The sequence below is a fragment of the Oncorhynchus keta genome, chromosome 13 (assembly GCF_023373465.1).
Source record: "Oncorhynchus keta strain PuntledgeMale-10-30-2019 chromosome 13, Oket_V2, whole genome shotgun sequence".
Lineage (NCBI taxonomy): Eukaryota > Metazoa > Chordata > Actinopteri > Salmoniformes > Salmonidae > Oncorhynchus > Oncorhynchus keta.
The window spans coordinates 37273904-37299316 of record NC_068433.1 but is presented as its reverse complement, the minus strand read 5'-3'; the positions used below and the strand labels follow the sequence as shown (position 1 = coordinate 37299316).

Here is a 25413-nt window from a genome sequence, read left to right as displayed (position 1 = left end):
TCTCTCTCTCTCTCTCTCTCTCTCTCTCTCTCTCTCTCTCTCTCTCTCTCTCTCTCTCTCTCTCTCCCCTGTTTGTAATACCCCTCCCTTTTCCCCTCCCCCTTTCCTCCACCATAAAACAGTCTGGAGAGGAGTAGGTAGAAGTTGACCCTAGAAACTGATCTAAGGTCAGTTTTGCACTTTCCCTAACAAATCGCTGAGGTTAATATTGGGGGAGGGTACAACTGGTCCTAGATCAGTGCCTGTGGGCCATGTCTACCTTTCCTTCTGGTGATGAGTAGTAAACACCTGGATATGATGAGCTCTGACCTTTATAATAAGGTCAAATAGAGAACCGGATCTCGATTAGAGGAGAGAAAACAGAGAGGTAGGGAGGGATGGAGAGAGAGGGGGGGGGGGTGCTGAGTTGCAGAGTTAACCGCTAAGTAGATCTAAGCGGTGAAAATCAACTAATCGCTTCCAACGAGACCAGTTTGATTGCTGCTGAATTTGGGACGGTAATGAACCCTGATAAAGCAACAGGAGCCTGTGGCCACCAGTGACCTCGTCCCCAGGATAATTGCTAGCAAATATAACAGAGAGAGAGCGAAAGAGCCATGGTGGACGAGACCATCCAGTGGTCCATCGTGTGACTGTATTCCTGTAGTGTAGAAATACCCCCCCAACCACCAGCCATCAGGCTCTATTCTTGGTCTCTGTCCTCACAGCAGATGAACGTCGCATGACACCCGGCAACTTATTGCCAGCTAATGTAATAGACAACGAACATGACACTCTGTCCACTCTCTCCCCCCTCTCTCGTTCTTATCCCTCCCTTCTTAATCTAATATACCTTGTAATGCAATTCCAGCTTCCAGCCGCCACCATCTGAAGTCTTAGGCCTGTAGCGACAACAGGGGCAACTGGCAGCAAATCAATCCATTCTGTGTTCAAATCTCAGGTGCAGTGTAACTGCTGGTTGAGCAGCCCCTAGCTACGAGATAGAGGACAATGGCCTCGGCCACCCTATTGTGGATAAGACGGAGTAACAACAGCTAAATAGCTAATTAAGCTGTTAGTCCTTCATTTGGACTAATTTTAGAGGTTGTTTTTCTGTAACCGTGGCTGTTTTCTTCTTCCTGGGTCTGGCCTTAACTGGGGACAACCACAGGTTAAAATGCAAGCAGCACACAGCCTGAGATGGTGTATCAATACACCCAGTCACTACAAAGATACAGGCCTCCTTCCAAACTCAGTTGACGGAGAGGAAGAATTTCACCATGAGGCCAATGAGGACTTTAAAACAGTTAACAGGCTGTGATCGGACAAGAATTTGGATGGATCAACAACATTGTAGTTACTCCACAATACTAAAGCTGCATGACAGAGGGAAATAAGGAAGCCTGTACAGAAGGAAAGTATTCCAAAACATGTAACCTTTTTGCAATAAGGCACAAAAGTAATACTGCATTGAATATAGAGCTTTTTGTTTGGTGCAAATCCGACACAACACAACACTGAGTACCACTCTTTATATTTTCAAGCGTGGTGGTGGCTGCATCATGTTATGGGTATGCTTGTCATCGGCAAAGACTAGGAAGATTTTTAGGATAAAAATAAACGTAATAGGCAAAATCCTGTTTTTTCTGCTTTCCAACAGACACTAGGAAATAAATTCACCTTTCAGCAAGACAATAACCTAAAACAAGAGGCCAAATATACACCAGAGTTTACCAAGACGACATTGAATGTTCCTAAGCGGCCTAGTTACAGTTTTGACTTAAATCCGTTTTAATATCAATGGCAAGACTTTAAAATGGCTGTCTAGCTATAAGGCGAGACCCAGATGCAGACACGGGAGGCAGATGGTTTGAGTCTTTTGATATTTATTAAACAATCCAAAAGGGTAGGCAAGAGAATGGTCGTGGACAGGCAAAAGGTCAAAACCAGTTCAGAGTCCAGGAGGTACAGAGTGGCAGGCAGGCTCGAGGTCAGGGCAGGCTGAATAGTTAGGCAGGCGGGTTGATTTCTTTTGACTTTCGCATGATGTCATGCAAAGAGGGACTTAGTTTGAAGGTAGGCCTTGAAATACATCTCCTGGTACACCTCCAATTGACTCAAATTATGTAAATTAGCCTATCAGAAGCTTCTAAAGCCATGACATAATTTTCAGGAATTTTCCAAGCTGTTTAAAGGCACAGTCAACTTAGTGTATGTAAACTTCTGACCCACTGGAATTGTGATACATAAGTGAAATAATCTGTCTGTAAACAATTGTTGGAAAAATGACTTGTGTCATGCGCAAAGTAGAATTCCTAACCGATTTACCAAAACTATAGTTTGTTAACAGGAATTTTCTGGAGTGGTTGAAAAACGTGTTTTAATGACTCCAACCTAAGTGTATGTAAACTTCCGACTTCAACTGTATACACCATGGTGATTAAGCGACACCTGGAGGGGGTGGAGACAATCACAAGGACAGGGGAAACAGATCAGGGTGTGACACTAGCAATGATCAAAAACCAACTTGACAGAGCTTGAAGAATTTTTAAAAGAATAATGGGCAAATATTGTACAATCCAGGTTTGCAAAACTCTTAGAGACGTACCCAAAAAGACTCACAGCTGTAATCACTGCCAACGGTGAATACTTCTCTAATCAAAATATTTTAGTGTTTTATTATCCATAAAATGTTTTTGAAATATTTGCATTTTTCTACCACTTTGTCATTACAGATTATTGTGTGTAGATTGAAAGACAAAAAACTGACAATTTACTCAATTTTAATCCCACTTTGTAACACAACAAAATGTGGATAATGTCAACCGGTGTGAATCGGTGTGAATACTCAATTACCTCGTACCACTGTACATCGACTCAGTACTGGTACCCCGTGTATATAGCCAAGTTATCGTTTCTTATTGTCTTATTTATTTGTACTTTTATTGCTATGTGTTTTACTTTTCTATTATTTCTCTATTTTCTTTCTCTCTGCATTCTTGGGAAGGGCCCGTAAGTAAGCATTACACTGTTAGTCTACACCTGTTGTTTACAAAGCATGTAACGAATAACATTTTCTTGGATTTGATAGGAATAGGGAGTCGTGATTGCATTTCATGATCACTCTGGAAGAATGGAATGATTCCCTATTCCCGTTGTAAGGATAAATAGATAGTATGTTCCTGTGTTGTAATCCCACCTGTTCCAGTGCTGTCAAAAGGATGTTATTCCCTGCTAGCCCCCCTCCTCTCATCCTGGGGTGAAAGGAGTCTTTTGTGTCCCTACCTGCGTGCCGCTCTGCTATCCTCTCCTCACAACTACGGCTGAGTGACTGACTGGCTAAGTGAGCAATAATCCCTGTTAGCTCACACTTGAGTTTGGGGTTGTACCGTTGGAGAGGAGGAGGAGGAGGAGGAAGAGGAGGGGGACACCCTAGAAAGTGCGGGTGTTGAGTGGGACAGCTGTGTGTGTTTTTAGTGTATGTGTGTCTGAGTTATGACATGAAGTGAATATTGCTAGTCTAGTGGAATAGGACCTCTGTAACATCATCAGCAGTGCTTCCAGAGCAGCCAGAGCCGCAGAGTTACAGATAGACACAGAATATGTCAGGGTGCACTTTCAGACACTACCCCTGGCAGCCTCAGAAGAGGAGTTGTGGCCAGAAGCTCTCCTCATCTCCTCTCTATTCCTCTCCTCTATTACTGTCAGTGTGTCTGGAAGCAGTCAGTGAAAGCCCCTCTCATCTCCCCAGACATGTTTATTCTCAGGTATGTCCATGGCTTCGTTCCATGTGGCACCCTATTCCCTTACAGTGCACTACCTTTGACTAGATCCCTATGGGCCCCGGTCAAAAGTATTGCACTATAAAGCGTACAGGTTGCCATTTGAGATGCGGTCCGTGTGTCTGTCTCCAGGCCAGAGCAGATCAAAGCTGCAGCCAGACGTACATAAACACTAATCCTGTGAGATAAAGGCTTCTGGGTGTAGAGTCCACCGGGCCTGCTGGACAGACAGGGATGAGACACAGATACAGACGGACAGAGACCGTTAAGGAGAGTGAGCGATAGGGATGGGTGAAGAGCGGGAGGGAGATATGGTGAGAGAAAGAGAACAAGTGGTAAGGAGGAAGGGATGAGCTAAAATATGTAGCAGACTATCTCCTCCTTCACTAGAATGGACTGCCAGGTGGAGGAATTACAGTTGACACCGACAACGCTCTGCTGACCTTGCACAATTCATTCCTGGTGAAGGGGAATATGAGTGAGAGCGGCGGTGTGGATGGGAAACATATAGCCAGCGTCCCAAATGGCGCCCTATTCCCTATGTCGTGCAATATATATATATATATATATATATATATGGGCAAGGGTGCCATTTGGGATGCAGGCGTAGTTCAAAACAACTTTATAAAGAGCGAACTGATAGATGAGCTCCAGCTTTTTCTAGTTGTCTAACTTCAGGTCTGAGGCCTGTAAACCTGCCAGGGTTTCTCAATGAACCCAGTCACTCTGCGCATTCCTGTAGGGTTAACCATTGATCCTGGAACACGGTTTCATTTGAAGGGCCACTGGTCAGACTCACGGCCAAATCTCCTACTCCCTGTCCCTAACACGCGGCCCATATTTAAACACTGTCATGCTATCATGGCAAAGTCACATCACAATTGTATGTCAACAGAGATGTTAAAGTTGTATCAGTGGTAGTGGATTTTATTTTAACCTTTATTTAACTTGGCACGTCAGTTAAGAACAAATTATTATTTACAATGACGGCCTACCCCGGCCAAACCCTAACCCGGACGACGCTGGGCCAATTGTGCGCCGCCCTATGGGACTCCCAATCACGGCCGGTTGTGATACAGCCTGGAATCGAATCAGGGTCTGTAGTGGCGCCTCTAGCACTGAGAAGCAGTGCCTTAGACCACTGTGCCACTCGGGAGCCCACTAATAATGTTATTACAATGATTTGCCGTGGTGTCAGTATCTCCTGTCCTCCCTTAAATGATGCCTATGGCAGTTGTGTGGGTTTGTGTGTGGAGACGTGATTGATGTGTGTGCCAGTTGTGTGTAGGGAGAGACAGATGCGCAGGGAGAGAGGCCCCAGTCATCCCCAATCATCGGCAGTGATTACCCCTGTCAGCTACAGTTTCATTGTTTCCTGCTCTCCTATCCTCTCCTCCCCACGCTCGCATAATAAACATCCACTTGGCAACTGCTAAGAACCTTTCCTTCGCCTCCTCATTGAATCTATTACTTTCCCTAACCAGTCATCTCATGTCATGCATGTTGAATTCCCGAGTAATCGATAGATAGATTGATTCTAGTATGATTGTCTTTCCGTTCTGTCAGTCTGTAGGATATAATGGTCACTGTGGTAGAGGAGGTGAATTCCCCTGTTCTTCTTCTTATCACACAGACAGCAGGATGTCTGTAGGCCGCTGATATGTGATCCTGACATCCCAGTCTGTCTGCTCACACTGTGAGAGAAACCCTTCTCCTGGACCCAGTTAGTTACCAAGTTCTTATAGGGAAAAGTTTCACTGTGTATGTGTGTTTGTCTGCGAGAGAGAGAGAGAGAGAGAGAGAGAGAGAGATTAATTACACTTTCTCGAGCAGATTGATGAAAAAGCCAAACTGTTAGTGAGAGAGTGTGGGATTGACTCTACAGTCAAATAACCTGTTTGTTTGCCCTGTACCTGATAGGCCAGGGGCGGTTAGGTGTGTCACAGGGAAGGGGGTGCTGATATCACTCTAGACACCGATTGGTCGAGGTACAGTCGGTTTGGAATCATTGTTGGGATTCAAATATTTGAATGTTCGGAGAGAGAGAAAGGGGCTCAGTTGGTCGCTTTGTGCCGTTTTCTCAGCGCCTGCTAAATAGGGCTCAGTTTTTACTGGTTTTCATTGGTCGCTGTACCTTTTAAAATGTTATTGCACAATAAAACGTGGTTGCCAGTAAAATAAAATAAAAGTCTTAATGTCTAGTATGCCTGTTAATTGTTGGCTTTCTTCAACACTTTTCCCCGTATTACCATCCTATTTGACTGTGGTAAATGTCAAAATGATTTAAACAATCACATTTCCACTGCAAACAAACCAATGCAGGGAAGGATTGGTCTTTGTGTGGAATGCAGAGGTTGTCCTTTCCTTTCCGCTGTCATAGTGATTTAGGAGCGGAACATACCACTCTCTTCCTGCTGTAGGGGGAGGTTTGAATCCCCCCTCTGTCTCACACAGGTGAGGTTGACAGGTTTGCGAGGGGAACCTGTCGACTGTCGTACATATGAGACGTCTGTCGTTTGTTTTACCACCCGCTCTGCTTCTTCCGTTATCTGTGAAAACACTGCTGTCGTTGTTGGATGGAGTAGGTGACCACCAGGGTTGTGCTCTGCTTCATTTTTAATTCGGTCAATTGACTTGAAAATCACCTGTTGTTTCTATGAGAATGTTTCAATTCATTACTAACATTTTAACATGCTTCCTGAATTGTGAGTTGAAAAACAATTTAACCGACACCATGATGACTACACTCTGTGACTGTCAGTCACAGACCACAGACAGATAGTGACAGCAGTGTCATCGATCTCCAGAATGGGTGGGTGTGTGGATGGGTGGGGGCAGTCAGTGATATAGACAAGGGTGTTGTCACTCACTGTGACAGCTGGGGACCTTGGTGGAATGTCCCAGTGTCCCAGTGTCCAGCTCCATCATAGTTAAGTTGGCTTATAAACTACAGGGACTGGCTGGTGTCTCCCAGTCTGTTAACAGCCTTAGCACCTCCTGCCTCGTAAACAAGACGCTCCTAGACACTGACCTATGGCGAGTTTGGAGTTTGTCCCACTTTTGGTTAGGATTGGGGGAGTTATTGCTGACTAGTTCTGTGTCTATGGATAACAGACTGCGGGTTTATTGCATTTTAGTAACCCAATAAACACATATGCAATCATCGTGTCTATGATTCATTCGCTGCTACAGCACGGCAGTTCACCGTCTGGATTCTTTAGCCCGAGATGACTAATAAAACATTGAGTGATACGCTGTGACGCTAATGAGTTTTACTGTTTGGATAATGTATTCATTTATTGACTTTAGCACTAGTATATCAGTCTCGTATCTTAATGATTATTGCTAGTTCATGAATGCTCGGCATATCGTAGTTGCAACACACGGAATATTCAAGAAAACTGTAGCAACTGCTTCCAACAAATGTCATGGATCTTATTTCACCAATGTTTCAGACTCTATAGACCTTCGTCACGGCGTTTCATTGTGACACACTCAGATATACTTGTAAGCGGCATCTTTGTAATGTAGTGTGTGGTGTTTCATTGTTTCATATCACTATGGGATGGGTCCTGTCTTCTCCCATGTCACTCCCATGTAGTCCTGTTTACCCTCAGAGAACTCCACTTTCCATGGCGTCTGAATGTGACACACCCAGAGATGACTGGTTGTTATCTGCCCAGGGACACCCTGTGTGTGGACACCCTGTGTGTGTGTGTGTGTGTGTGTGTGTGTGTGTGTGTGTGTGTGTGTGTGTGTGTGTGTGTGTGTGTGTGTGTGTGTGTGTGTGTGTGTGTGTGTGTGTGTGTGTGTGTGTGTGTGTGTGTGTGTGTGTGTGTGTGTGTGTGTTGCCCTCTCATTGATCCCGAATAGAACAGCTGCAGGGATATAAATAGCATCTCTCTCTCTCGGGATGCCACGGGAAAGACAGGAAAAAGATGGCAGTAAAACTCTTCCTGTATTTAACCCTGTTCTCCCGCGGTCTAAGGCACTGCATCTCAGTGCTTGAGGCGTCACTACAGAGTACAGACACCATGATTCGAACCCAGGCTGTATCACAACCGGCCGTGATTAGGAGGCTCGTAGGGCAGCGCACAACTGGCCCAGCGTCGTCCAGGTTTGACCGGTCTAGGTGTAAGGTGTAGGTGTTGGTGGCAGGGAAGTCAGGTGCAGGAGAACGAACTTGGTATAAACGGAGTCATTTAATAAGAACTACAAACAAACTTCAAAACCAAAATATACAAGAAATTATAAAATGGGTACAAAACCCGTCACGCACCAACACATAATAGCACTAACATACAAACAAACAATCTCCAACAAGGACATGAGGGGAAACAGAGAGTTAAATACACAATGTAATTGATGGGATTGAAACCAGGTGTGATGGAAGACAAGACAAAACCAATGGAAAATGAAAAAAAGGATCAGAGATGGCTCGAAGATCGGTGACGTCGACCGCCGAACACCGCCCGAGGTACCGACTTCGGCAGAAGTCGTGACAGTAGGCCGTCATTGTAAATAAGAATTTGTTCTTGACTGACATTCCTAGTTAAAATAAGGTTACATTTTTAAATACAAATAAATTAACAAAAAATTGTAGTAGCCTGTTGTCAACCCTCATTCCCCCAGCATTGTGTGTGGGGAAGAGTATGAGGGTTCAGTGGATCTATATAGTAACTTACCTAGAGAGTCAGGACTGTGTGCATGTACTTCATGGCCTATACAGTAGGCCTTTTCCCGCTTAGTTTACTCAGTGAGTGAATAGCTTAGATTGCCTTTTGAGTACACTGAGAATCGGTGATGAAACATTTGTCAAACACATCATTTATTCCACAAACAAGACGGCTTGAGCTGTACTCTCAACAGCAACGAGTTTAGAGTTGTACTGTTGTCTTAAGATGAGTGCCAACAGCTAGTGTCAGGGCTTACTTCATCGCGGCTTAATTACAACACTCAACAGGTGACTGGAACCTTTTACACCTGCCTCCTGTATTGCGACTTTCTGTGGTGTGTGTGTGTGTGTGTGTGTGTGTGTGTGCGTGTTTTTGTCCGACCATCCCTGCTCGCATATGTGTTTGTGTTTCAATCAATCAGCTTCTAGACTACCATGTGCACTAACAGTGTGTTGTGCAGACAGACAGGCAGAGGGGACAGGTGGGGAGCGGACGACTGGGTAGGCTACTCTGTAATGGGTAGGCTACTCTGTAATGTAACAGTTACTCTGTGTGAGCAGAGCACAGTCTCTACAGTGAATTAAGGGAACGTGTGTGTGTGTGTGTGTGTGTGTGTGTGTGTGTGTGTGTGTGTGTGTGTGTGTGTGTGTGTGTGTGTGTGTGTGTGTGTGTGTGTGTGTGTGTGTGTGTGTGTGTGTGTGTGTGTGTGTGTGTGTGTGTGTGTCTGACCACATGGGGAGGGGGTGCTTTTGTGTGTACAAGTATATGTGGTGACTGTGGGTGTAACAGAGTGGAAAACATGGGCCTTGCTCTTCTCTGTCTGATAGTGATGGCACACTGGGCAACACTTTAGAGAAGAGGGAGAGAAGGAGGAGGCTGTGAGGAGACAACGGTATCAACACCCAGTCTGATAAACAGTGTGAGGCAGTCTGATGAACAGAGGCACTGACAGGGGAGGGAGCAGAGAGGTGATATAGGAAGGGGGAGGCAGGGGTAGAGAGGGGTGTAGGGGTCCTGAGAAATGACCTAATTTGGGGGAGAGTGACTGACAAGGCACCTGCCCCTCAGCCGTCTCTCTCACACATGCATTCACATTGACTCAACAAGACTCCTGCAACCCGATCTCCCACTCAGAGACGTTTCAAAAGTATTTCAACTGCTGCAGCCACCTGTTGGCCATTCTCCTCCTACATCACAGCCTTATAGTCTCTCTCTGTATGCTTGGTGTTGAACATATAGACTAGCCCTATAGACTTTGTATGGATCAGTTAGAGTTAACAGTTTTGAGTTGCCAGCTCTCTCCCTATTATCCAGCATTATATCGAACGGGCCCATGCCGAAAGGCTCTACACGGAGTACACCAAACATTAGGAACAGCTTCCTAATATTGAGTTGCACCCCCTCTTTGCCCTCAGAACAGCCTCAGTTAGTCGGGGCATGGATTCTACAAGTTGTCGAAAGCGTTCCGCAGGGATGCCGGTCCATGTTGATTCCAATGCTTCCCACAGTTGTGTCAAGTTGGCTGGATGTCCTTTGGGTGGTGGACCGTTCTTGATACACACACACACACAGGAAACTATTGAGCATGAAAAACCCAGCAGCATTGCAGTTCTTGACACAAACTGGTGTGCCTGGCACCTACTACCATAAACCCCGTTCAAAGGCACTTAAACTTTTGTCTTGCCCATTCACCCCCTGAATGGCACACATACACAATCCATGTCTCAATGTCTCAAGATTCAAAAATGTATTCTTTAACCTGTACCCTCCCCTTCATCTACACTGATTGAAGTGGATTTAACAAGTGTCATCAGTAAGGGATCATAGGTTTCACCTGAATTCACCTGGTCAGTCTGTCATGGAAAGAGCAGGTGTTCATAATGTTATGTACACTCAGTGTGTATGATATTTAGGTTAGTAAGACTTAGAAGTTTCAGTTGTTCCACAAGTTGAAATGACACATCAGATTAGTTTAATTACTTAGGAGTGGCTTTGAATCAGGTGGAATCACAACGAGACCTACTGACACCCACTTAACTCTGAACGCTGGCAGAGACTCAGGACGATATAAGCCAGTCCTTCCCATGTCTCACTGTAACTTAATATTTGTCAGGAAATCGCTGTGAGCAGATCACGTCTCTCGTTTGGCGTTCACACTCTTGGACAGTACTTCTGTCCGGAGCCTTGGTCTAAGTAGTACACTACATAGGGAGCAGGGTGCCATTTGGGATGCACCCCAGATCTCCTCTGAGAATGATCCGTTAGGATTGAGATATTTACTGTTTGGAAGTAAAGTGTGTTTGTGGACGAGAGGGGTAAAAATGCCTACACTTTCTTGTCATTGACAGGACAGGTTTGGAAAAATGCTTATTTATTCAAATGATATATCCCTACCAGTGACTGTCTACTTGATTTAATGTCTGATTGGGCCAATTAACTATTCAACGGTGGCAGGTAGCCTAGTGGGGCGGCAGGTAGCCTAGTGGGGTGGCAGGTAGCCTAGTGGGGCGGCAGGTAGCCTAGTGGCGGCAGGTTGCCTAGTGGGGCGGCAGGTAGCCTAGTGGGGCGGCAGGTAGCCTAGTGGGGCGGCAGGTAGCCTAGTGGGGCGGCAGGTAGCCTAGTGGGGCGGCAGGTAGCCTAGTGGTTAGAGTGTTGGGCCAGTAACCAAGCGGTTGCAAGATCAAATCCCTGTAAAAATCTGTTGTTCTGCCCCTAAACAAGGCAGTTAACCCACTGTTCCCCGGTAGGCTGTCATTGTAAATAAGAATTTGTTCTTAACTGACTTGCCTAGTTAAATAAAGGTTTAAAAAAATGATCTATTCAACAAAGTTCAACACCAGTCTTCGTGTGGCTGAACTGTGGTTGACTCTACTTCTGCTCTGCAATAAATCCACTGAGATCAGCGTTTCCCAAAACTGGGTCCTGGCGTCCCCCCTGGGTGCACGTTTTGTTTTTTGCCCTGGCACTACACAGCTGCTTCAAATAACCAAGTCATCATCAAGCTGTGATTATTTCATTCAGCTGTAGTGCTAGGGCTAAAAACCAAAACGAGCCCCGGGACCCAGTTTGGGAAACGCTGACTTTGACAATGATCACTTCTACATGCTAAACAAATCTTTGCAAATCTTCATGGCTTCAATTATGTACAGTAGTTCTGGTCCGCCTTTTAACTGTTGCTCTGCTCTTTAGTTCATCCATTTAACCTTCCCTCTCCCCCCCTCTCCAGACGGAATCCATCAGGTCACAGCTCTGTGCACCCTGCGTGTCACCATAATCACAGACGACATGTTGACCAACAGCATCACGGTGCGCCTGGAGAACATGTCTCAGGAGCGCTTCCTGTCCCCTCTGCTGTCCCTCTTCCTGGAGGGTGTGGCAGCCGTGCTCTCCACCAGGTAATGTGTCTGCTCCTACTGAGGGTTCCAGGAAACCTGGTTGGAAGACTCTCGGTATCAGGACGGAATAATAATCCTCCAACCGAGATTTCTGTCTAACCTGGGAATTTTGGGGGGGAAAGATATTGAAATGCTGTGACCCTACATGGTTAGTCTGTGTAGCATTCTGTTGCTGCTACGGTACTTCTGCTCCGTGTGATCACAAGACTCTCTACTCGCTATTGTCTACTCTCCACCAGCCGCCAGGCCGTCTTTGTGTTCAATATACAGAACGACACAGACGTGCGGGGCGCCATCCTCAACGTGACCTTCTCGGCGCTGCAGCCAGGGGGTCCCCCAGGGAGGTACTTCCCCTCCGAGGAGCTGCAGGAGCAGATCTACCTGAACCGCACCCTGCTCCGGCTAATATCATCACAACAGGTTATTTTAATGAATCCCAAATCGACCCCTACCTACCGGATAGGCACTCCTATAGAACTGGGTCATGTACAGTTGTCACGAAATTGAAGAAAATGATCTGAAACTGGAAGTTACTATCTGAACTTGTCGAATAATAAATGTTTGTTGTTGTTTTGAAAAGTTTAGCTACGGTGTGCCCTAATGAACACGACTTAGATTTTCCCGATCTAAGTCAGCCACTGATTCGAAGGAAGGAACGAAAACCAGCAAACCCATTTCATTTTCTGGATTTGAGCAATTTCCTGATTAATTGTATCCATTCCAGGTGCTTCCCTTCGACGACAACATCTGCCTGAGGGAGCCGTGTGAGAACTATATGAAGTGTGTGTCTGTGCTGAAGTTTGACAGCTCCCCGCCCTTCATCTCCTCCAACACGGTGCTGTTCCGGCCCATCCACCCCATCAACGGTCTGCGCTGCCGCTGTCCTGCAGGCTTCACCGGGGACTACTGCGAGACGGAGATAGACCTCTGCTACTCAGGACCCTGCAGGAACAACGGGAAGTGTCGCAGCCGAGAGGGAGGCTATACCTGCGAGTGTCAGGAAGACTTCACTGGTGAGTGGCTCCACTCTATGCTGTTGTCCTTTGCTAGCCTGTTTTTTAAGCTCTTGCCAATGGTGTGGAAATGGTCATAGTAGTTGGCAAAGTAGCAGAAACAGATCTGGGACCAGGCTAATACTTTACTAGGTCTCTAAAGTCACCCCATCCACCATCAGAGTGTAGCTTCCCATTTGGGTGACGCACGCATTTCATGGCAATCATTTTGGCTGCAGATCAACTCTGGTGTTTGCCAGCAGCAGGATGTGCCAACCCACTCACTACAAATGACCCCTTTACTAAATGGGAAAGCATGTGGTCTGTCTCAATGTGATTTATGTTTGAGATGAGGTTGGAATGCTGTCTAGCTGGCTGCCCCAGGTACACTCTATAGTAGGCCCTACTCCCTACTCCTATCACTCTGTCTTTGTGTCTATGAGTGATGGCCGAGGGTCGGAGCTATCAGTTGCACTCGTGACGTTTTTATTATGGCGTTTGCAGGTCAACTGAACGGGAGCTTTCATCTGATAGTGATACCACATCTCTCTGTCTCTCTGTCCCTACAATGGGGCCCGGTAGAATATAATGACAACCCCACCACTCCTTTCCTCTCTTTCCCTCCTTCACTTCCTTATCAGCTGTAATTACCTGATTATACCATCCTCCACCTCTCCGCTCCTCCAATGGGGGGCCTAGTCTTTGAAGGTCACAGTTCAACCTCAGCTAGTCAGGAGCCATTATGTGGCCGATGACAGCGGGGCATACTGTGTCTGCCTTGGGTTTCCACATTATTTCCACATTACAGGGAAACAGATCCTCCTAATTCTCCTCGGGAAAAAGGATTATACCGCAGAGAGAAGAGTCATTACCAGGGTCCAGACGGGGTCCGAGATCTGACGTTCTGGCATCCTGTGCCCCCCCTCCATCCCACGCATACCTGGCTGTCCCTGTCCCCACCCCTCCCCCCGGACAGATTTTGTCGGGATGATGGTTGACACAACACTGGAGCTGGAGTTGACGCCGATGGTTGGTGGCTGTCTTAGATAAGGAAACTGATGGACTCCAAGATGGAGTACCAGTCAGAGCCATGGGAGTCTGTCAGTGGAGGAATCAGGAATCTGCCTAAGCTGGCCCACTTTGGCATGCAAACTTGAGCCAGTCAGCCAGTTTCCTGTGGTCTCATAGACAGACAGTCTGTCAGTGGGAAACTGAGCTGTGTATCTGTGGTGGTGATGTCCAGACCAGTAGTTAGTCTCCATAACCCTAATTTCCTCCTTGGGCGCCGTATTAGTATGGCTGACCCTTTAAATGAGCATATTTCACTGCACCTATCCGGTGTATGTGACAATAAAACATGATTATTATTATTATTATTATTATTATTATTAGATTCTCCATGAGAACCATTCAGCAGAGCAATATGGAAACAGTGACGTCTGCTCAGTGTCTTCTGTCTTTCAGAAATGGGAAATGGGAATGCAGTCTATCAATATGACTTTGTGTGTGTCTGACCGGCTGTATATATCACTCTTAAACCTTACCGTCTCCCTCCTCCCTTCTCTCCCTAGGCGAGCAGTGTGAGGTGAACGCCCGGTCGGGGCGGTGTGTCCCGGGGGTGTGTAAGAACGGGGGGAAATGTGTGGACCTGCTGGTGGGGGGGTTCATGTGCCAGTGTCCCCCGGGAGAGTACGAGAAGCCTTACTGTGAGATGACCACCAGGTCCTTCCCTGGTCGGTCCTTCATCACCTTCAGAGGACTGCGACAGAGGTTCCACTTTACTGTCTCATTCATGTGAGTACTTGGAAACCATCTACTCTCTCTCTCTCTCTCTCTCTTTCTCTCTCTCTCTCTCTCTCTCTCTCTCTCTCTCTCTCTCTCTCTCTCTCTCTCTCTCTCTCTCTCTCTCTCTCTCTCTCTCTCTCTCTCTCTCTCTCTCTCTCTCTCTCTCTCTCTCTCTCTCTCTCTCTCTCTGTCTCAGCTCCCCATCTATGTCTACCCCCTCATCCTCTAGCTGAATCAATTGTACTATTCTCCCCATTTACTGTCTCTTCTCTCATCTCCTGTCGATCTTCACCTCACACACACGGCTACACAGACTAGGAGTGTTAACAGAGCGACATGCGTACTGTACATGTTTGCGTGTGTGTGGTAAACTGTCATTTGGGTACAAGGAGGCTTGCACAAACAAACACACTTCACTCAGTTCAGTGTACCAGTTCAGTGGGGCATGTTGTCATCTTTATTGTGTCGGAGCTCACACCAAAACCGCTTACATGTGTGTGTGTTCACGCTCGAATCTGTTGAAACTGCCGTATAGGAAAATGAGCTACAACACCTTTCATAACCATATTAGTCAAGGCAGGAACACAGAAATGGGAATGCAGGTCAAGTTCTTCGTCTCTCAAATGACTCCATATTCCCGGAACATAACCTATAGTAAACTACATTCTATGAGGCAGCCCTATGTGGCTCTGGTCAAAACTAGTGCACTTGCACAATAGTGTAAATATTGTATCAGATCTGTTGCTAGTCCCATTTGAATTTCTAGGTGGGGTGAGGATCATAAAAGTGGGTTGATGTGAAAAGCAGAGTGTGTGTCGGTGAGAAGCGGTAGAACAGAGTGAAAACAGGAAGCGCCCTGTGATGAGGTACTCTTATCACTGTTTTCTTTTATCGGCTGTGTCTTCCTGCCCCCCTGCCCCCCTCCGCACCTCCCACTGCCCTGCTGGCATCTGGTGTCTGACTCTTGTGCCCTCTGTGCCCCTCATAGCATACACACAGGCAGACAAACACACGCACACACTATGGCAGGGGTTAACAGGGAGATGGGCCACCAGGGCAGGGCATCTACTTCCTCCTTCCTGTCTCTAGACCACTGGTCTTACGACCACTTCCTTATTGTTCTTTAAGTCTCTCTTCCTCTTTTCTTCCTCAGGAATTTCTCACCCCTTCCTTACACACTTCTCCAACCCCAAATCCCACCTTTCATATATACTACATGACCAAAAGTATGTGGACACCTTAATGCCCATGATTTTGGAACATTTCATTGCAAAATCATGGGCATTAATATGGATTTGGTCCCCCCATTAGTTGCTATAAAAGCCTTTAATCTTCTGGGAAGGCTTTCCACTAGATGTTGGAGCTTTGCTGCGGGGACTGGTTCACAGTCAGTGTTCCAATTCATCCCGAAGGTGTCCTATGGGGTTGAGGTCAGGGCTTTGTGCTGGCCATTAAAGTTCTTCCACACTGATCTCGACAAACCATTTCTTTATGGATCTCGTTTCATGGACGGGGGCATTGTCATACTGAAACAGAAAAGGGCCTTCCCCAAACTGTTGCCACAAAGTTGGAAGCGCATAATTGTCTAGAATGTCATTGTATGCTGTAGCGTTAAGATTTCCCTTCACTGGAACTAAGGGGCCTAGCCCGAAACATGAAAAACAGACCTAGACCATTATTCCTCCTCCACCAAACTTTACAGTTGGCACTATCCACCGGACTGCCAGATAGGGAAGCGTGATGCATCACTCCAGAGAACATGTTTTCAGTGCTCCAGAGTCCAATGGCTGCAAGCTTTACACCACTCTAGCCGATGCTTGGCATGCTTGGCCATGGAAACCCATTTCATGAAGCTCCCGGCGAACAGTTCTTGTACTTCCAGGGGCAGCTTGGAACTCGGTAGTGAGTGTTGCAACCGAGGACAAACTATTTTTACGCACTACGTGCTTCAGCACTCGGCGGTCCCGTACTGTGAGCTTGTATTGCCTACCACTTTGTGGTTGAGCCTTTGTTGCTCCTAGATGTTTCCACTTCACAATAACTGCACTTACAGTTGACTGGGGCAGCTCTAGCAGGGCAGAAATTTGATAAACTGACTTGTTCGTAAAGGTGGCATCCTATGACAGTGCCACGTTGAAAGTCACTGAGCTCTTCAGTAAGGCCATTCTACTGCCAATGTTTGTCTATGGAGATGACATGGCTGTGTGCTCGATTTTATACACCTGTCGGCAATGGATGTGGCTGAAATAGCCAAATCCACTAATTTGAAGGGGTGTCCACATACTTTTGTTTTTATAGTGTATCTTATCTGGCAGTTTGGGTTCGGGAAACAGACACTGTGTCAGTCAACTATGCCACATACTGTAAAAACCTAATGAATAATCGTTCACAAAACAAATAATTTGGCTAACCATATTTGAGATATCGGATTTGAATGGGTGCCATTCAAATGTGACTTTTACAATAAAAGTTTGACCCTGTGTCCATCTTGTCCCCAGGTTTGCCACCAGAGAGAGGAATGCCCTGCTGCTGTACAATGGGAGATTTAACGAGAAGCACGACTTTATCGCCTTGGAGATTATCGAGGAACAGATCCAACTCACCTTCTCTGCAGGTGAGCGGGCGGCAGTGTGTGTGTCCATAGTAACAAATAATCATGCTCACACAAAGAGCTGGAAAATGACTTTCAAGTTGTTTGTATTAACACTAGCTTGATTAATCAACTCCGCTGTAATGATTTCATTAATGTGGCTTTCACAAACCTTGGTAAACACTCTTATCAGCTGAACTCCTTGACCAGTGTGAAACAAACAGTTCCAGGATTTCGTTAGAATGTGTTCTCTCAGTTGTCTGGCTGTGCTGCTGTGCTGTTAAACCTAGAGATGCATTGACTTTGGCTGTGTGAAAGGAATGAGTGTTTTCCTGTGGTCAGAGAGCAGCTGCTTCCCCGTAACAGAGCCTGGGCTGACTGATTCATGACAGTATAGACACTTAACAAACCATAAAGACCTACTTACACCTTAGTCCTGCTCAACCCCGCTCACACATGCTCATAAACAGAGGAGCAAAGACTGGGCCACAGCTTCCTCTGGCTCAAACACCAATGTGCACGCAAACAAACACAGCTCTTGTTGAATCCACTCTGCCGAGTGTGTCTCACTGCCATTGCCTAGGGAGCCCTGGAGTTTATACCACACAGCCAACGAGAAAAGGCAACGTCGTACTGCAGAAGTCATTGCGTTTTTCTGCTAAACACTGCTAAACACCATGACTAATGGCTCTGTGTAACACAGCTACGGTGTTGCGTTACTGCTGACTGAGTCAGTGGGTAAGTTCTTCCAGGGGAGCTCCTGCCCTTGGTATACAGTCACTAAAAGCCCCGGGTAAATCCGGTGTGATTGTTGCTCTGCAGGCGTTGTGAATGAGAACCATCGATACGGTTGGGGAAAAGCCTGGTGTTCTTACAGTGAGTGTGATTTATGATGACTGTGTGAGCTGACTGGCCTTGTGAGTCTGGCTGCGTTTTTATTTCCCCATGTTGGAGTTTCATGTTTTAGCTTCATGAATGAACGGAGGAGAGAAGTAGGTTTCCTTACGTTGATTTGAACTTCGACGTACTTAGGGACTGTACATTTTTTTATTTAAATAATGCATGTTGCAAATCATGTATTGTTTGTTAGTAGTGTCGTACGATGGCACTACTATAATAGGAGACATTTATCACCCTATTAAAGTAGCCTATAGGCCTGGCATGTAAGGTTATGTACATTCAACAGACAATATGGTATTGAATTAACCACAGCCTCTTTTCCATCTCTCTTGTCTTTCCTATCGTTCCTCTCTCCCTCTTTCCCTCTCTCCCCATCACTTTCTCTCCCTCCTCCAGGAGAGTCGAAGACCGTGGTCCATCCCTTTGTTCCCGGTGGGGTCAGTGATGGCCAGTGGCACTCTGTCCAGCTGCACTACTACAACAAGGTAAGACACCGCTACACCGTGTTTATCTCGCTGTCTCGTCTGGCTTGTTTGTTGCTGTACATAGAAACTGTAAACATATGTTGAAGACAAATATAATGGACACCCCAGTGGAGAAGTCTGCGTACCTGTCATGTTCACCTACCCAGATAACCTGGTTGATAGTCTGTTGATGTTTTGGCCACCTATAGATAACTTATTATGGACGATCGAAGTAAAGTGTGACTACATTTAAGTACCATATTCATATTTGGTATTTTATCAGGATCCCCATTAGCTGTTGCAAAAGCAGCTACTCTTCCTGGGGTCCACACAAAGAAAAAACATAATACAGAACATCAATAGACAAGAACAGCTCAAGGACCGAACTACATACATTTTAATCATAATGATCATGATTATATCATGAAGATTGTATGAGTCGTGTGTGTGTCTGAGTTAACCATCATTTTATTACATGTGAACTGTTTGAACAGGGTGAAACACGGCTGTGATTTTCCTTACTCTCTGTATGAAAGCCAATCTTAAGGAGCATTATAAGGCTTATTTCATAGTGTGGATCAAATTCACCACCAAAGGTATATATTATGACAGTAAATTGCTGGGTGTTATTTTCCCACAAACTTCCATGGCCTCGGGCCCATTGAATTACAATAGCAGGCTGACAACATCTACCTCATCTAGCTCAAACTTATCTTATAGGTTATGCTTCTCTGAACATGAGAGAGTTCCTTAGCGCCAACCTTTAGACTCTTTTCCAACCGGTTTCCAGGAAAGCATATGTTACCTGGAAGGCATGTGCCTTGTGTTGAAGCTTTAGAATAGCCTCGTACATTTTTGTCACAAAAGACACCGGTTTCTTTATTTTCTGCCTGTCTTTGATTCCCGCTTTCCGAGCTTCCCTAACCCCGGTTTTATCAGATGTGAACTACTGCATTGTGATTGGCCAACCTCCTAGCAGGTTGGGAGACATCCAGGGTCTGGCTGTCTGATTGTGTGTGTGTGTGTGTGTGTGTGTGTGTGTGTGTGTGTGTGTGTGTGTGTGTGTGTGTGTGTGTGTGTGTGTGTGTGTGTGTGTGTGTGTGTGTGTGTGTGTGTGTGTGTGTGTGTGTGTGTGTGTGTGTGTGTGTGTACATACGTACAGTGGAGTCCAAAATGAATTACACACATTTTGGACCCCACTGTACGTATCGTTTTGTTCAGCCCCCTCTTAAAGAGGACCTGCCTCTGTTCTGACTTTGCCAGGATTGCAGAAAACAATCTAGCATTTTGTTGCACTACCTATCAACTAGCCTTGTTTCTACCAGGCATGCTGGCACTGACAAGCATTTGGTCTCAGAAATGTAAATAGATAAAGATGTTCTTTAGAGCAGCATGGCTGTTGTCATTGGTGTATTTAGGACAAATCCCAACCTTTCTCAATAGGAACCAGTTCTAAAGAGGATGGTTATTGTTAACGAGCGACATATCATGTAGCACTTTGTGGTTAGAGCGTTGGGCCAGTAACCGAAAGGTTGCTGGATCGAATCCCCGAGCTGACAAGGTAAAAATCTGTCGATTAAGGCAGCCCCCCGAACCTCTCTGATTCAGAGGAGTTTGGTTAAATGCGGAAGACACATTTCAGTTGAAGGCAGTTCCCTACTTCGTTCATCTCAATACAAGCACAGTGTTATTTGCACTGTACAAACTTAAGGAATGTTGGTTTTCATTGTTCTGTTTGTTGTACTGCGAGTGTTGTGGGGGTATAGTACCATGGGAACGAGTGATTAATTTCCCTACCATTGCCAGTCTGGGCAGATTTCTTGTTTCTTAACCAAATCCTCCTCTTTCTTGCTTGTTTAATTTCTCCCATGACTGGACTTGTCGCCTTTAAGCTACTAGTGTTCTGTCGGCAGCGTAAAACAAACCCAAACGCATATACACACACACACACACGAACGCATGGGCGAGCTCACACGCACACTAGAGGCCTTCACGAGTCCAACAGACCTGAAATTCCGAGATCCGACCCGGTCCTAAATTCTGACCTTTTTCTCGGATCTGGGTCGGGTAGGTGTAACTAAACATGTATTATAGATTGGACCCGTCCTCTGTTAATTTAATGTGTGTGAGGTAATGAAAACTTCGCAAGCTTGTTATGTATTCAGGCTACTGTTGATTGTGAAGATGGAGGCCTTTTCCATTGAAGTAAAACAATTCTCAGACAATGAGAATGTACTCGGGGACAAGTTTTAAAATTGTACTGGACAAAGATGAGAAGAATGTTGGTGCGGCGTTAATCTAACTGCACTGTCCAATTTACAGTAGCTATTACAGTGAAAGAATACCATGCTTTTGTTTGAGGAGAGGGCACAGTTTTGAACATGAAAAGTTATTAATAAACAAATAAGGCACATTTGGGCAGTCTTGATACAGCATTTTGAACATAAATGCAATGGTTCATTGGATCAGCCTTAAACTTTGCACATACACTACTATCTAAATAGCTCCTGGGCTGGAATAATACATTATGGCCTTTCTATTGCATTTCAAAGATAATGGTACAAACAAAAAAAAACGGTTGTTTTATTCTTTGTATTATCTTTTACCAGATCTAATGTGTTATATTCTCCTACATTCCTTTCACATTTCCACACACTTCAACGTGTTTCCTTTCAAATGGTACCAAGAAAATGCATATCCTTGAGCTACAGGCAGTCAGATCTGGGTATGTCATTTTAGGCAAAAATCTTTTAATGAAGGGGCCGATCCTTAAGAGGGACTGTGTGAATGGACTGTGTGAAACTCGCTATTCGGGTTTGTTGCAATTTTCTAACTTTTATTCATGTCTGTGTCGGGAACATGGCACCGGCATATCTCGATCTTTCTCTCGATCTCTCTAGGGCTTCTCTTACTTTATATATACAGTACCAGTCAAAAGTTTGGACACAGCTACGCATTCCAGGGTTTTTCTTTATTCATCAAAACAATGAAATAACACATGGAATCATGTAGTAACCAAAAAAAGTGTTAAACATATCAAAATAGCCACCGTTTGCCTTGATGACAGCTTTGCACACTCTTGGCATTCTCCCACGATGTAGTCACCTGGAATGTGCCTTGTTAAAGGTTCATTTGTGGAATCTGTTTGAGCCAATCAGTTGTGTTGTGACAAGGTAGGGGGGTATACAGACGATAAGCCCTATTTGGTAAAAGACCAAGTTCATATTATGGCAAGAACAGCTCAAATAAGCACATTACATCATTACTTTAAGACATGAAGTTCAGACAATCTGGAAAATTTAAATTACTTTGAAGGTTTCCTCAAGTGCGGTCGCAAAAACCATCAAGCGCTATGATGAAACTGGCTCTCATGAGGACCGCCACAGGAAAGGAAGACCCAGAGTTAACTCTGCTGCAGAGGATAACTTCATTAGAGTTCAGTGCACCTCAGATTGCAGCCCAAATAAATGCTTTACAGAATTCAAGTAACAGACACATCTCAACATCAACTGTTCAGAAGAGACTGTGCGAATCAGGCCTTCATGGACGAATTGCTGCAAAGAAACCACGACTAAAGGACACCTATCAGAAAAAGAGATTTGCTTGGGCTAAGAAACACGAGCAAGTAGACTGGTGGAAATCTTTCCAGACGCCTCACAAGTCCTCAACTGGCAGCTTCATTAAATAGTACCCGCAAAACACCAGTCTCAACGTCATCAGTGAAGAGGCAACTCCTGGCTGCTGGCCTTCTAGGCAGTTGCAAAGCCATATCTCAGACTGGCAAATAAAAAGAAAAGATTAAGATGGGCAAAAGAACACAGACACTGGACAGAGGAACGCCTCTTCACTGGTACTATTTAGCTGCCAGTTGAGGAATTGTGAGGCGTCTGTTTCTCAAACAAGGCACTCTAATGTACTTGTCTTGTTCTCAATTGTGCACCAGGACCTCCCACTCCTCTTTCTATTCTGGTCAGAGCCCGTTTCTGCTGTCCTGTAATAGGAGTAGTACACAGCGTTGTACGAGATCTTCAGTTTCTTTGCAGTTTCTCACATGGAATAGCCTTAATTTCTCAGAACAAGAATAGACTGATGAGTTTCAGAAGAAAGTACTTTGTTTCTTTTTGAGCCTGTAATCGAACACACAAATGCTGATGCTCCAGATACTCAACTAGTCTAAAGGCCAGTTTTATTGCTTCTTTAATCAGAACACAGTTTTCAGCTGTGCTAACATAATTGCGAAAGGGTTTTCTAATGATCAATTAGCCTTTTAAAATGATAGACTTGGATTAGCTAACACAACGTGCCATTGGAACACATTAGTGATGGTTGCAGATAATGAGACTCTATATGCCTATGGAGATATTCCATAAGAAATCTGCTGTTTCCAGCTACAATAGTCATTTACAACATGTCTACACTGGATTTTTGATCAATGTGATGTTATTTTAATGGACAAGAACATTTCAAAAAACTTGTTTTCACTGGGGTATTGTGTGAAGAATGATGAGAAAAATAAATAATTTAATCCATTTTAGAATAAGACTGTAATGTAACAATGGAAAAAGGGAAGGGGTCTGAATACATTCCGAATGTATAGCATATTCATGCAATGCCCTGATGCATTTATTGCTCAAATCTTAGACAGCTTAACCGTAAGGTGGACAATTATTGTTTTAGGGAAGTAATAATCAATAAAACAATAGGCTATAACATTTTGAATATGCTACACATCAAAACACAACTAATTGTTTTTGATTTTATTTGTCATTGGCAGTTTTTAAGGACACGGATCATTTGGTCAATATCTCTCATTTATTGATGGAGCTGGCTCCATTTTCTCTCTCTCTCTTTCTACACTCTGTTCTGAATGGGCATGTTTCGGTCTGTTTTTTCCACAGGCCTTTTCGGGAACAGGTCTGACTGTCCTCAGGTCCATTACTTGATAAAATAGCTGTATTGTTTAGGTTGCTTTGAATGTACTGATATAACTTTGAGAATAACTATTTTGTATCAGAGTTGTGCCTGTGGTTCAAATGCGTATCTGCCCTCTCATTGGCTAGAATGTCCCCACCTGATCCAACCTCATTTGCCGACAATTATTCCCATTGTTAGAGTGGTCAGTCCAGTATCTGGTCAGTGTGTACACATTCTTTGATCACATTTACATTTAAGTAATTTAGCAGACGCTCTTATCCAGAGCGACTTACAAATTGGTGCATTCACCTTATGACATCCAGTAGAACAGTCACTTTACAATAGTGCATCTAAATCTTAAAGGGGGGTGAGAAGGATTACTTATCCTATCCTAGGTATTCCTTAAAGAGGTGGGGTTTCAGGTGTCTCCGGAAGGTGGTGATTGACTCACTAGTTATCAGTAGCTAACGGAAAGAAATGGCTAGGTAGCTAACTAGCTTCTTCTTACATGTACTACTAAAGTTAAAAAGCGCTGGATTGGTGTATGTCACGCCTTGGTCATTGTATTTTGTGTTTTCGTTATATATTTGGTCAGGCCAGGGTGTGACATGGGTTTATATATTGTATTTTCGTATTGGGGTTTGTAGTATTTGGGATTGCGGCTGAGTAGGGGTGTTGTATAGGCTTGGCTGCCTGAGGCGGTACTCAATCAGAGTCAGGTGATTCTCGTTGTCTCTGATTGGGAACCGTATTTAGGTAGCCGGGGTTCCACTGTGTACTTCGTGGGTGATTGTTCCTGTCTCTGTGTAGGTTCACCAGATAGGCTGTATTAGGTTTCACGGTCCGTTTTGTTGTTTCGCATTTGTATAGTTATTTCATGTATTGCTTTTCCTTCATAAAAGACATGAGTAACCACCACGCTGCATTTCGGTCCGACTCTCTTTTGACAAACGAAGAACGCCGTTACGGTGTAAACATACGCGAGCGAAAGTTTCCTTCCGACATCTTTTTTTTGCTCCAGTCTGTACGCTATTCCTTTTAATGAATCCAAGTCACGATGAGATTTGACCTAATAATCCAACCAAAACTCACCTATGACCTGAAAAATCACCTTATGTATTCCTGCCTCCAGTTGCAAGAAGTGACACAAAACATTTCACAAAAAACTAGCCTCCCACGCATGCTTTCTATCCCTAATACTAAAATCAAATATAAAAAGAAAATATACATATTTTTACACAACTAAAACCAAATAAAAATGAGCAAATCATAATTTCAAATAAAAATCGAAAAATGAATAGATATAAAAACACGATAATAACCTTGCTGTCCACTAATTGGCTGAAATTCCTTAAATCTAGGAAGAGGCTACCACAACCAGGCACGCTGTCACCTTATGTTATACCTCACCCCAGTCAGATTTAGAACAGCCAAACCTGGCCCTGACAGTCCAGATTGCATCCAGGCCTTCATCTAAAGCCAGACTAAGCTCAGAAGACCTATCACTTTCAACATCAGAGCCTTGGAGAACTTATAAAGGGATTCTCTATGTCTGCTTTCCGCGTGGCATCCTATTCCATACACAGTGCACTACTTTTGACCAGAGCTCTATGGGCCCTGGGAAAACATAGTGCACTTTGTAGGGAATGCAATGCCATTTCGGGCACAGCCTATGATATTTTTATGGCCTATTCAAGACTTCTCAAGGCACCGGTTAGATTAAGGGTCGTCCAAATCAGAGTGGAGAGGCCCAGTCACGCCAAACAGACCCTAACAGTCTGCTCTGAGTTATGGGGTCAGGGACCGAGGGTGTAGGGGTGCCCCTGCACGCACCCATTCCTCTTTCTCACCAAAACCATAGTTCAAAGGCCACAAGGGGATGGGCTATGAGGGGCATTGGGCCACAATGGTAACAGAAACACTTGCATTGTGCAAG

At 44.9% G+C, this 25413-nt stretch overlaps 1 protein-coding gene across 1 annotated transcript in view; it reads left to right on the top strand.

The window, feature by feature from the left end:
* The window catches only part of LOC118392259 (cadherin EGF LAG seven-pass G-type receptor 1-like), a 125541-nt gene that overhangs the window by 52838 nt on the left and 47290 nt on the right, over positions 1-25413 (top strand). Inside the window, exons 2-7 of the mRNA XM_052460069.1 lie at positions 11664-11832; positions 12072-12252; positions 12557-12845; positions 14396-14618; positions 17108-17223; positions 18496-18584. Of these exons, the coding sequence (XP_052316029.1) occupies positions 11664-11832; positions 12072-12252; positions 12557-12845; positions 14396-14618; positions 17108-17223; positions 18496-18584 (1067 nt within the window). The remainder of the gene's footprint in view (positions 1-11663; positions 11833-12071; positions 12253-12556; positions 12846-14395; positions 14619-17107; positions 17224-18495; positions 18585-25413) is intronic.